This window comes from Camponotus floridanus, unplaced genomic scaffold (genome assembly GCF_003227725.1).
Source record: "Camponotus floridanus strain SB8 unplaced genomic scaffold, Cflo_v7.5 scaffold179, whole genome shotgun sequence".
NCBI classification, from domain to species: Eukaryota; Metazoa; Arthropoda; class Insecta; order Hymenoptera; family Formicidae; genus Camponotus; species Camponotus floridanus.
In genome coordinates, this window is record NW_020229302.1 from 121134 (window position 1) to 135464 (window position 14331).

Genomic DNA, 14331 nt, shown 5'->3' on the forward strand with positions numbered 1-14331 from the left:
CCAATCCTTTATATTCATTTCAAGAGAAATTGAATACGAGTTAGTTATGGTCAGTGTCGCGGCGTACTGGTAAGCGAAGAAACACACTATATTATTTTCGTTATTTTATAATGTTGTTGCAAAAAAATGTCCCTGTAATATCTTTGCTACATTACACTGCAATAATGTACAATGTTGTAATGTTGTAGCAATATTGTTGCAAGCTTCTGTGCTGTATGGGAATGACTCCCCATGATTTCTGTTCACCATCTTGTACTCTATGACGTCATTGACATTATGTGTTTATGTTTCGAGTCTAATCATGTTGTAATAAAGGGTGCGTTCTGGGGATGAAGCACGTGTAAACTGCATAGAAAATCGTTCTGATTTAACCAATACGCGCATTGGTAGCGCTTTAGTAGCGCTGAGAATTCTCTAGATTGTATCAACCGTACTAAATTCTTAGCACTCCTTCCAGCACATTGACTATACCTCTTCTCTCGACTTGAGGCAGTTGATATGATGCGTTTGATACGTTTATGCAATCTATGCGCTTCATGCGTAACTCAGGACACAACAATGGATAACGGATTCTTTGTGACGATGGAAAAACAACAATTATATGAATTTTCAGTTTTAATAGAAGAGACTAATGAAATAATAATTTTGTTTATTAATATATTATTTTACCTTGATTTATTATTTTATTTTATTTATTTATATTTATATTTATTATTATTTATTCATTTATATTTATATTTGTTTTAATTTATATTTATTATTCATTTTTTAATTTTCTTTCACTGAGTATCATGATTAAATGACAACATGACATACGTCAATCTCTAATGCACGAGTCAGAAGTTGGCTATATCGCAGGGCCGAAAATAAAATGGTCGCCCGCGATATTTCAAGCCGGAAAATCCCATATGTAAAATATTTACATTAAATCAAACATCGTTCTTTTTGTTTCAAACAGTGCTACAACTTTTATTATATCAAAATATCTACATTATTATAAAAAAATTATGCATATCTCTCCGTTCTTCAATACAGATAAATTTTGTAATTGATCACTATATTCACAATAAAATTCAGTTCAAGTCATTTAATTTCATATATATTTGTTATGATCTATCTCTTTTAGTTTAAAAGATAAAAGGGGATGGCCACTTCTAGGTGGGACATACTGTATATTGTATATATATATATATATTATATATATATATATATATATTATATTATTATATATATATCCAAATAGACATACTCGTATGTCAGCATATTGCCTGCATAATGACAAAATTTTAAAATTGAAAATGCTTGCATAAACATTGAAAGATGCGTCCTCATATGACATGAGTATTATCAGCAAGTGAAAGAGATCTTCTGATGCTGTAAAAATTGCGACAATATGCTGCTTATTTTGTCAGAAATAGAATGCAATTAATCCGACATTATTCGAGCAATAAGAAATGAATATATTTACAAAATTATTTTTGATTAAGGTAAATGGCTATAACTTCGTCAGCGGATATAATTTCGTCAAGCTTTCTTAAAATTGAATAAATTAAGCAATCTCACGTATATCGATTATATTTTCCGATTTGAAACCGATGTTCAAATTGTTTCAAATCGGGAATAGTCGGTATACGCGAGATTGCTTAATTTATTTAATTTTAAGAAGGCTTGACGAAATTATATCCGCTGACGAAGTTATAGCCATTTACCTTATGTATAAATGGCTATTATGTATTATATATTATAAAGGATACATATGGCATTATGTATCCTTTATAATATATAAAATATTTGGCCCAACAAAATTAAATAATAATATAAATTATCTATTTCATACAAAAATCTTATACAAAAATTTAATATTTTACATAAAAATTTTATTTATATTTATACTTGCATATTGCACTTTACATCTTAAATAGAACGAATTATTTTCGTTTATTTGCCGGACATTTATTTGTCCGACTTATAAAATCAACTTAATATCTGAAGCATTGAAATCAGAAATTAAATTGAACAGTATATCTTTAATGTTATTTGTTACTGTTTGCAAACTTTATATAATTCTTCTAATTAAAACTTAAATACGAGAATGATAGCGCATCGCACGTCGCGTAGAGGTAAACGAACGAACTAATACATTTTGCGTGTGCATTTTGTGCACACACAAATTTATTTCTAATGCCTAAAATATAACTGAATTGTAATATGCAATATTTTATGTCAATAAAATGCTGTGTATTTCTAAATGACAATACAAAATTAAAATAGCATAAGAACGCAACTACCTCATAAATTATAATCATACATTACAATGCAATAATACTAAATTAACATTCGTCAAATAGCTTGCTTCAATTATTGCTCCTATGAATAATACAATTACAACATAATTTTATATTAGAAACATTTTCTATAATGATTGCAGTTGTGCGTTTATAGCAAAGTGCAGCATATTGCTATATTGTGAAATACACAAATATATGATAACAATATGACATCATAATGCCTACATTTAAAGTTACTTGTAATTTTATGCTGTTCTAATTGCATCACAAAATATACATAAAATGTTTGCATGCTATGTTCAGCATATCTGTCTATCTCGGAGTATCAAAAGATCAAAAGATGATCCGAAACTTTCACTTTTTGTTATTATAATGTGTTTTTTAAATAAACTAATATTGAAAAAAGAAAGAAGTGTTGTTGCTTCTCTGCGCTCCATCTATCGCGCGTTGGCTCTTATGCCATTTCCTTTTTAATTTTTTAAAAACAGTATAGTTTATAAAAGTAATAAAACAGTAATCTGAAATAGTATCGCCAAAATAAAATCAATGACATTACAATTTTTTTAAATGAAAATTTATATACTTGATAACGCTATCCATAAAATTAATACTGTTTTATTGCTTCTTTAAAATTGAATTATTCTTATCTGAAACTCTGAAGATAATGAACGGATCATTTTTATTACTTATTTACCGGACATTTATTCGTCCGATTTATAAAATCAATTTAATATCTGAAGTTCCTCCACTGAGGTTGCGTTGGACATTAAATTGAAGCAAAGTATTTTTAATCATATTTATCCCATATTTGTCACCTCTTGCAAGTTTTATATAATTCTCATGATTAAACTTAAATACAAGAGAGAAACATTGCTATCGATAAACGGACAAACCAGTGATTATATGACAATTAGAAATATATTCTCAGGAAATCCTATGATGATTTTTTTATCGTCTATATCGTTTAGATTATTCGATCAAATCGGGATATCCTATGAAGATCTTATGTTATATGAAATATTCTCAAGTAATCCTATGAAAGACTTTTTAATTTGGATCAAAATGAAATCATTTTTCGATTAAATTAGGATGTCCTATAGAAGTCTTATGCTATGTAGAAGTGTCTCTGTAATAAATACTATGAAAATAATGTTATGTTTTTAAATAAAGAAAGCTTAATAAAATGTTTATTTATGAAAATTGTATACTGCAAAACTCATTATCGCGAAAATTATATTTGTTCTGAAAATCGAATTTTTGAATTTTGGCAATGTAATTTTTATCATAGAGAAAGTACAGAATTTCATTAAATATAATGAAATTAAAAATTAATTTTGCATTTTTCTATAGCCATTCAAAGATAACAAGAAGTTCTTCCTTAGTACCGTTTTTATAATAATTTATGCTATTGTTGCAGTTTTATGATATAACGACTGTAACTAAAAATTTAACGATTAACGAAAGATTATCGATCGATGATTTTTTATCGTATAATTTTCCATCTTTGTTGGAAATTATTTCCACTCTTGTCTAATGCCTACGAGTAAATTATATTTTCGAACTAATGCTAAATTATATTTTCGATTTGAACTAATTGATTTGGCTCATGTTCGTCAAGTTTTGATCCGAGATTTGAATTAAACGAAGTACTTTGTAAACGTTCATACAGATGTTCAACATCTGTTGTTGTGGTACTGGTGTTGTTGGAGTTTTCGCAAGAAAGGTGATTGTTTCGGTTTTCTTCGGAACTGTTAGACTTCCAAGAGAGAGATTCTATACAAATACATACAATATACAATTTATAGTAAAATATATATTTTAAGAAATTTCTTTCTTTTACAGAATTTTAAGAAAAACTAGATTTCTTTGTAATAAAATGAAATAATATTTTTATACAGTAATATGGGTGTGAAAAAGAATTAATGTTAATTTACCTTCGGCAGTTAATCCAATGCGTTCATTATTTATTATCACATTATCTACATTGCTTCTCAAAGTAACAATATTTTCGAGACAAACTTTGAAATTTGGTCTGGCAGCCGCTGCGCTCCAACAACGTAACATCAACTCGTACAATGGGTCAGGACAGTAAAAAGGTTTCGGCAATCTGCCACCTCCTCGTACATAATTCACCACTTCAGTATTGGATTTGGTAAAATAGGGTTGCTGGCCTAATGACATAATTTCCCACATTAATACTCCAAATGCCCAAACATCGCTCTGCGAATTATATATTCCATCTATTAATGATTCCGGCGACATCCAACGAATTGAAAGCACATCTTCCTAAAAACATTTTAATGAATTAATTCCCTTATATAAGTTGTTTATTTTTGTATCAAGAACATATTATGCATTAATGAATTTATTATTTTATCGATTTCTCTTAATTTTCTCTTAATTTGTTGATTTAAATTAAAATTTTCTTTACATTAATTTTCTGATTTAATGAAAATTTTTGAAGCATGGTGAAAAATTAGGAGAAAGCATATTATACCAAAATTTTATTTCTGCTAAATAAAAAAAGAAATTAACAAAATTTTGTATCTGTATTTATATATTTAATAGTAATAAAAAATGATGTAACAATAACAATAAATCTATAAAATATTTAATATTTATTTTAAACATAAAAAAATATGTACAGGAAGTATTATAAAGTTATTAATTCTAAAGCTAATTTAAAAAATATTAAAACTTAAGATATTAATTTTTATATATAATTTGATATAAAAATTGACAAATTTTTATTTTAATTTTTTAATTCTTATAATTATCTGTTTTTTTCTGAAAAGTTACATTTATCTCACCTGATAATCATGTTCAAAAGTATTTTTAGCAAAACCAAAATCGCCGATTTTGACGATACGATCTTCGCGATTTTTCGCGGATACTAAACAATTTCGACATTCTAGATTTCTGTGCACGAGGTACAGCTCTTCTAAATAGCAACAGCCCTGCGCAACATCTTCGCACATGGAGAGCAAGTCTTGTAAATACAAAACATGCGAATCTGTAGGCTGCATATAGTTACTATCTCTTAAATAGTTCAATAGGTCAACCTCCATTAATTCAAACACAAGTAATGGCGGGTCTGATTCAAAACAAGCGCCTAGTAATTTTAACACATGTTTGTGTTGAAGCTGATTCATAAGCTTGGCTTCTTGTTGAAGTTTCGTCTTTTCTCGCGTGGAGGCATTTTTTGATAACGTTTTTATGGTGACAGACATTGTGCCTGATCCTTCTACTCTCTCATTCAACTCATTCTTCAATTCTTTCATTTTTCCTTGAAATATCTAAAAAATATATTGAAAATTGATGTTAATATAAACTTCATTTTTTAATGAATATTTTTTTCGCTTTACTTTTTGTTTATAAAGTTTTGTTTATAAAAATTATGTAAATCTTTTTCTATCTTCTAATTCTAAAAAATTAATTTTCTAATTGTTCTTATTTAAAAGTGTGTTTTCATCAACAATTTTCTGTGATTAAGGAAAAAGATATACATAACTGCTAGGTAGATAATAAAAGAAAAATTAGATAATAATGAAAAATTGGATAATAATTAAAACAATTAGTAAATAATTAAGAAAATCAGTTCTTACATATCCGGATTTGCTGTTTACTATGAAATTTTCCAATGTAATTTGCTCTTGTCTGATTTTAGGTACTGTGGTATAATTCGAAACAAATTGCAATGTAGAAACATATAGATTGGATTGAACAAAGTTTCCATTAGATATTTCACGAAATTTCGCTAATTCAGACAGTGTTAAAATTTTTTTGTTGTTTTTGCGTTGTTTTTGTCGATATCCTATTGTGGAGGATAATATATTAATATAATCGATTTTTATTTAATATTAAACATTATCTAAACTTAAATTATTTCCTATTAACAAGATTAATTTTTCAAAAAAGATCAAATAATTGAAAATTATTATATAGTTATAAAATTTTCAAATAAAGAATTTCTCTCTGCTTTATTTGAATTCAATTTTGTTTGCTAAAAATTATATCATGGAAGTGTAATGCATTATTGAAAATATATTTTGTATAAAAATAGTATATATTTTCCAATGAAGATATAATGATATCATGTAATTTCTGCTCGTCTGCTCTATTTGTGACATGTATATGTATATGCCTTATAAAAATTCAAGCTTTATACTAAGTATACTCACGATATAAAAAATGATTATGAATGATAAAGCACATCAATATTATAATAATAGCAATCGCGATGATGCTTAATAATAATGTTAAATATTCTGCAGTCAATGTTTCGGTGGATTGTGTTAAATTGATCACACTTAATTGACTCCAAGCCGATATCCAACCGAAACCATTTTTAGCTTGTACTCGAAATTGATACTTTTGATTCATGTCCCCAGGAATAATCCAATAATTATTCGTTCCATTGTAATATAAATTCCACTGCTCGTTATAATTGTCGTCAATGATACGCCCTTCCAATCGATACAAAATTATTTCCGAGTGATTAGTTTGTACGGATTCCCAATATAACTGGCGTACAGAATTGCGAAGTGTTACTAAATTAGGCATCCCAGGAACGCTGAAGGCATCACCTTGTTATACAAATAAATTAAAAACTTTTAAGTTAAAAAATAATGAATACTTCTCATGATTTTATTGATTAAAATAATTTTTTCCTTGTTATTGAAAGAAATCTTTAATTCCTTAAATAAAAAATTAAATAGAAATAGCATGGAATAGAATTATTTGAGCCAGATTTCAAATTCCTTAAATAAATATATTTCGCATGAAATATTACAAAGTGTTTCCTTTGAAATTTGACGTCGTACAAAAAATGTTTTAGATAAAATTTTGAAGGAAAAAAAGTGAAAAATCTTGAATTTTAATTGTAAGATTATTTTTTAAATGTGAAGATAAACTCTAATTTTTTTATTGGGTTTTCGTAATATTTAGCGTTAAAAAAGTTATAAGAATGTAAGCCAAAAATTGAATAATTTGTAAGATATTTTATACTTTAATTTTACATCATTTTACACAAGCTATAATATATCTTATAAAATATTCATTTTGCGAGTATCTTGCTTAGGCACAAAATAATAAGACTTGTAATATATAAATCGTAATATATAAAAAAACACATCGTTGTTTTTAACGAAAAAATATGTAATTACTTGTTGCAAATTTATATTTTTTTCTTACAAATAATTATTTTCTTTACACTAATCAATTTCTTTTATTATTTTATGTATAAAAATATTGAAGCAAGATAATCGAAAAATAATATTTTACAAGATTTTATAACTTATGTATAATTATATATTGAATTAAAATATATGACACTTCGTAAATTATTTAATTCTTGATCATCTTATAATTTTTATCTATAATTTTTTATGCCAAATATTGCATATGGGAATCGATTTATATAAAAGAAATTAGTGTAGTCTCATTTAAAAAAATTAAATTGATCTCTACATAGCCTTGAAAAATGATTTTATCAAAATTATATAATATATCTTTTTTCTCTCTCAAATTTCTATCAATTTTGCCTGAAATATTTTTATGTATGATAAAGTTTTGGAAAAAATACCTTATAACATTTATGTCAGAAACATCTTGTATAAGTTAAATTATTATATAATCTTTTTTAATGCATTTTTCTGTTAATATTATATACTTACTTTTTATAGAATCGACAGATTCTTTTCTGTTCGCAAAAATATAAGTAATTTTAGGTGAATCTTCGTTGAGTTTATTAGATTCTGTTGTGGTCGTAAAAGGATAATTAATTTCTTCATTTACTCTGACATTAGATCTTATAGGCATACCGAAGTAATGTTTAGGTAACATTCTTCTTATATACAGGTCCAGCGGAAAAAAGTGATTCCTGGAGTGGCTATCTATGGCGTCGTTATTTTCTTCACTCTGCCACAATGGAGGTCCAAATTCCTAAAGCACGAAAAATATACATTTAAGTATCTTCATAATAATACTTATGTTGGAGAGGGACTCTTAAAATTTTTTTAATCTAAAAAAAAACCTTTAAAAAATATAAAAAAATAAAAATTATACAAAAATATTATAAAAAACTAAAATGTACAAAAGAAATTAAAAAATGTAAAAAACAAATGAGATTCTGTTTGTCCCGTCCTCGTCGTAATACCGGGTAGTGCAAAGGGTAATTATTTACTTATACGGATCACGATTTCAATAATTCTCACATATGTTATCAAGATCATCACTCTGAATAATGTTGTGAAGGTTTTAGCCGGCGGTCATTATTTATTAAAAAGTTATAAACAAAAAATGTCTAATGAATAATATGTAATTTTATGACACCGTATATAAACTATGTTGTCGTTTGACATTATTTACCTTTCTTATATTGAAATCAGATAATGGAACAATGATAGGCTTTTAAGTTTTTGATATTTCTTATGACTTTGAAAATATTTAAGAAAACGTGAGTTAGTACAAAACACATTGATGTACAATTAACATAAAGTTCTACGAGTTTCTCGCTTTAACAACAAAATACGATGAGTTATTAAACCATTTGTGCGCGAAATATGTTACATTTATAACTTTCTCTGCAAAGTGAAGTGTATCCCGCATTACAAACACGTGTTGGATTAAGTGAAGCAAAGTTCACTTAATCTTGACCTTCATTAAGAATAAATTTTACTTTATCTTAGGAAGTATATGCGTAGGTACAGTTCCGCCTCCCTGCGGGGGACTCCACTTTCAGGAGATATAACCCAACCTGTTTGTGATGTAGGATACATTTCACTTTGCATATAAAGTTACAAATCTATGTGGAATTATTCAACAATTGACAAACTTTTCTTTCGATATATGTATTAATGAACTCATGAAACTTTTTTTGTTTATATCTTTTTAATAAACAATGACCGCTGACTAAAACCTTCACAACATTACTCAGAGTGATAATCTTGATAACATATGTGAGAATTATTGAAATCGAGAGGTGATCCATATAAATAAAAAATTATTGCAAAGAGCAAACGCGATCAAGAAAGCTAGAATGGAGAGAGGGGAGGGGCGGTTTTTTGGTTCTTTGCCCTGAGCGTCATAATTCCGCAGTTCGACCCTGCTTATAATATTATTTAAAAGGATTAGTTTTATATATTTGCGATTAGATCCTTCGATCTTTTGATCAATGTTCTTGCGAATTATGATATTTCAAAATATCGATAAAATATATTGTAAATGTATACACATTATATACTATATAATATATATCATATAATTGTATGTATGTATGTATGTGTATACAAAGAAGTATTGCTTTAATACAGGATCCTAGAAGAAGTTGTTAAAACTAATGTGCCCCTTCCCATGACCTAGTCATTAGTTCTATTTTATTAATAGTCGTATATCTAAAATCTGATAGCTTTATTCTAGCCATTGTTAATGCATTAAAATTGGACGAAAATATTACGAAATATGTATATAGAATAAAAGGATACATGGAGATGAATAAAAATTAAATTTTAATCTCTTTATAGTATTTTCGCTAGCAATTCTACGTAAATTTGAACACTACAAAATTCTCGATAAGCATTACTATAAAATTTGCCTCTGGAGAAGAAGCATTCGATGAGATATACTCCTTCTATCATGACTCATGAGATTCATATTATGACGCAAGCATTAAATTCTAACAATAGCTAAAATGAAATCTGTGAGATCTCAAACAATGATTATTAATAATAGAACTAATGATCTAGATTATTTTTAATTTAGTCAAGAAAGCATATAGAGTGGTTTCTATACTTCCCGAATTTGAATCCATGCAATTTTTATACTTGAAAGATATTTTTGAATACGCTGAACAGTCCGAAATAAAATTGACGAGAGTTGTGAGAAAAATGGCGAATTCAATGACAACATCTCAAGAAAGACATTACATAAAGTATTTTATAGTTTTTGATACAAATTTGATTTTTGTTTCAATTCTAATAATATATATTTCGAAAATATATAATATCGTTGAAATTGTTGATATTCGATATTTTTTTATTAAATAATAAAAATATTTCCGATTGTTTTTATTTTATATTAAACTGCCAAAAATGTTCCTTATTTCAAAAGATTTTACTTTTTCTGCTATATTTATTTCTATGTTTATTTCTATATTTATTTAAAAATAACAACTGATTTAGGCTTCAGCTTCTCTAAAATATCTTCCCTAGCGAAAATGAATATTCGGAGCGTAAGTCGAATGTAAGAAAAGAGTAACAGAAGCATAAACGAAGCTCAAATTGAAATGTCAAAGCATAAACGAAGCTTTTAACGTTTCGTTTACGCTTCGACGTTTCAATTTACGCTTCTTAGGAGCTTCGTTTACGCTTCTGTTACTCTTTTCTTACATTCGACTTACGCTCCGAATATTCATTTTCGCTAGGGATTGTATATATTTAAGTATTTAAATCTGGTTTTTCTATAGAAATAATGATATAAATAAATCATAAATTTCAATAAAAGTAATATTGTGTAAATATATATTATGTACATTATATATTTTGAGTATTTTTCAAAATAAACATCTGATACGATCGCTCTGTGACACCCTGTATATATACACAATATTCTTATTATTAGTTTACAATATTAGTTTACAATATGCCTAAAAAAAGCGTTAAAATTGTCAAATTTTCACTTGTTATGTCTTCTAAAGTAATGTCACCTCTCACTTATTTTTTTGCGGGGAATTACTCAGAACAATCTCCATTTTAACATATTCAAGCGGTAATAAAGTCAGTGATGTATAATCTTTTATGTATTTTTATCAGAATTTTAATATTAAAACGTGATAATTAAAAAATTATTATAAGATAATAAAAATTAGGAAACAAAATTATATAAAATGATATAAAATTATATAAAATCATATAATATTTTTACTTTCATTTAATTAAATTATATAAAATGTATAATATTTTTATATATATACTTTTATTTATCTTTATTTTACTTTATATGTACTTTACAGCACATATAATTGATATCACTTTTATAGGTTTTAAGTAACAATATATATATATATATATATATATATATATATATATATATATTACAGCAACATCTACTCTTTATTTATTTTTTGAAACACATGCATGGATTTGGTGTTTTCTTATCTTTATTTAAAGATATTTTTGTAACAAATATATGAGTATACTCAAAATTGAGTATACTCAAATATTGAGTATACTCATATATTGAGTCAAATAGTAAAACTATTTTGAGTATACTCCAATATTGAGTATACTCAATATTTGAGTATACTCAAAATAGTTTTACTTAAAATAGTTTATTCTTTTAATTCTATCTAATTGTTTCCAAATAATAACTAAATAGTTTCAGTAATTTCCTAATCTGTATTCTTTATTTCTCCCTTCTTTCCTCCCTCTCTCTCTCTTTCTCCCTCCTTCTGCCCTCTCTGTCCCCCCTTTCTCTTTTTCTCTCTGATCAATGATATTTTCTTGCGTAACATATTTCTTCATTCAGAAGATAGATAAGAATGAATTAATAAAGGTTAATATGGGTTAATAGTAATCTTTCTCGGTAAATAATTCTTAGAATTCTGCTCTTTTCAATTGAGCAATGTATAAATAATTCGAATTTATCACGATTGATTTATTATTGTCTTCTCAATTAACTTGTGCTTGTCTGTTAACTTCCTGTCGTATTTATATTTACGATTTTATTATATTGTAAATTTCAACAACATATTCATTCAAATGAAATTTTTATATCTGAATATTTTTACCACATAATGATAGAAATCTTATCACATAAATTTTAATCACAAAATCTTTTTGATCAAGGAAATACAGATTTTAAGTTTTCTGTTTGATTAAATAAAAAATAGATCATGTGTGAAAGTAACTACATTTGGTGAATAAATGATTATATTCTTTTCTATGATATATAATATGATTATAATATATAATATAAAATATATAATACAATATGTAATATATAATATGATTGTTACTAACAAATATTAAATAAAATAAAGATGTAATTGATGACTATGTATATAGAAATTATATTAAAAATACGTTCAATTAGTAAATATTCGTGCATGAAAGAAAGAGAGAGAGAGAGAGAGAAAGAGAGAGATATAAAATAAGATTAAAACAGAAGATAATAACAACATGCGCACATTAAGACTAAAGATTCCCTTTCTTTTAAAGATAATAGTTAAATTATTTTTTTTTAATGTATTATATCTTATTTTTTAATTTATTCTTGTATTATTAATTTTTTGGATTCACACTTATAAATATATGAAAAAAAACTGGTCTTCAAATCTTACTGATTGTTTCTCTTTTAAAACCCAGTTTAAATTAATCTATTAATTAATCTAAATATAAATAAATATGACAAATACGACAAATGAATCAAATGAATCTAAATATAAATAAATATGACAAATACGACAAATGAATCAAATGAATTTATTCATTTAATAAATTTATTTAATTATCATCAAAATTTATTTAATTATCATCATTTACATTATTTTGAAGTGACATTTCAAGTGACATTTGCTATCTGAGTTAATTATGCATTATATAGATTTACAATTATACAGATAAATTATCTGTAATCTAGAATTTTTTCTCTTTTTATAAAAGCAAAAGATTTTTTACCTGTATGGGATCCTCGTTTAGAGCCTTATTTTCATTCTTCAAAGGTATACGATAATGGCGGAAATGGATGAAAGCATTTCCGAAATTCTCTTGAGGCATCTGCATGACTTCTTTAAGTATCAATACTTTTAGCAACGCGCATAATATTATTCCTGCCGTAGTCATTTTTTGGATGGAAAGATCACGCGTTATTGTAAATAAATCAATGTTATTATAATCACTGTCGCCAATCTTTCTTTACAAAGATACTGTGCCTTCCGAGTGAATGCGAGCGCAAGGCATTACATTGACTGACTGATTGGTCGACTAATGGATTGATTTGTTTTTATCATCCCCGTAAAACTTTCATCCATTTGCCTGTGTCGCTAACTGACGTCTAATATGACTAAGAGAGTTCTACAAAGTGTAATTTAAATTTCCGTTATGTCAAAACATAACGGAAATTTAAATCACACTTTGTAGGATGAAATTAAAAAATATATTTAGTATAATGTATTATTTATATATAATATAATTGATTAGGTTCTCTTTTTAAATTTGACAAATTATTTTATTATTGATTATATCTGGAGTAACACATCATCTTAATATTTTTAAAATATAAATTTAAATACAAATTTAATTCTAAAAAATACATCTTTAACCAGTTCACTGGTACACCCGAAATCAACGTTTTGCGCCAAAACGTGGTAAGAGCAAATAAATTTGTATTTTACATGAAAGTTTATCTATAAGGGATTTTTTGCGTCGCTGGTGACGAATTAAGGATCGAAATTTCAAAATTCAAAATGGCGAATCCAATTATGGCGAATTAATTTTATTTCCTTATGGAGAAAATTAAATTCGATATGTTCGCGTTTTTCGAGTCTCTTTTATTATGACTTGATGATGAATCTATAGACAAAATTGCAAGATTTAAACTGGCAGATCTAATATGGCGCTTTCTAGTGATTAATTTTGATATTTCATTATGGAAATACTCGGTATGTTTTTTGATCGCAGATAACGGATTAGTTCAAGACATTCAAACTTGAACATATCGAATTTAAATCTTCTCTAATAGAATAACAAATATAATAATAGAGTAACAAAATTAATTCATCATACTAAATCCGCCATTTTGAATTTTAAAATTTCGATCCCAAATTTGTCATCAGCGACCCGAAAAATGGGTGTATCAAGTTTCATGCAAATCCGTTGAAAATGGATGGAAATTGGCAAAGTTGTTCATAGTGGACATAATATATGGGCCATTATCAGTTGTGGCACTTTTTTTTGTCACATATGGGCCATTACCAGTGAACTGGTTAAATAAACATATATATATATATATGCGACTAACGATGCGACTGCGATTAATGACTCAT

At 26.5% G+C, this 14331-nt stretch overlaps 1 protein-coding gene across 1 annotated transcript; it reads right to left on the reverse strand.

Moving 5' to 3' along the window:
- Positions 1–3631: 3631 nt before the first annotated feature.
- Positions 3632–13243, reverse strand: LOC105249385 (proto-oncogene tyrosine-protein kinase ROS). Its single transcript, XM_025407495.1, has 7 exons — positions 12965–13243; positions 7964–8231; positions 6470–6874; positions 5894–6102; positions 5099–5584; positions 4223–4574; positions 3632–4061 (listed from the first exon to the last, which is right to left on the reverse strand). The coding sequence occupies exons 1-7, from the start codon at positions 13127–13129 to the stop codon at positions 3856–3858; spliced, it is 2091 nt and encodes a 696-aa protein (XP_025263280.1). The 5' UTR covers positions 13130–13243; the 3' UTR covers positions 3632–3855.
- Between the last annotated feature and the right edge of the window lie 1088 nt (positions 13244–14331).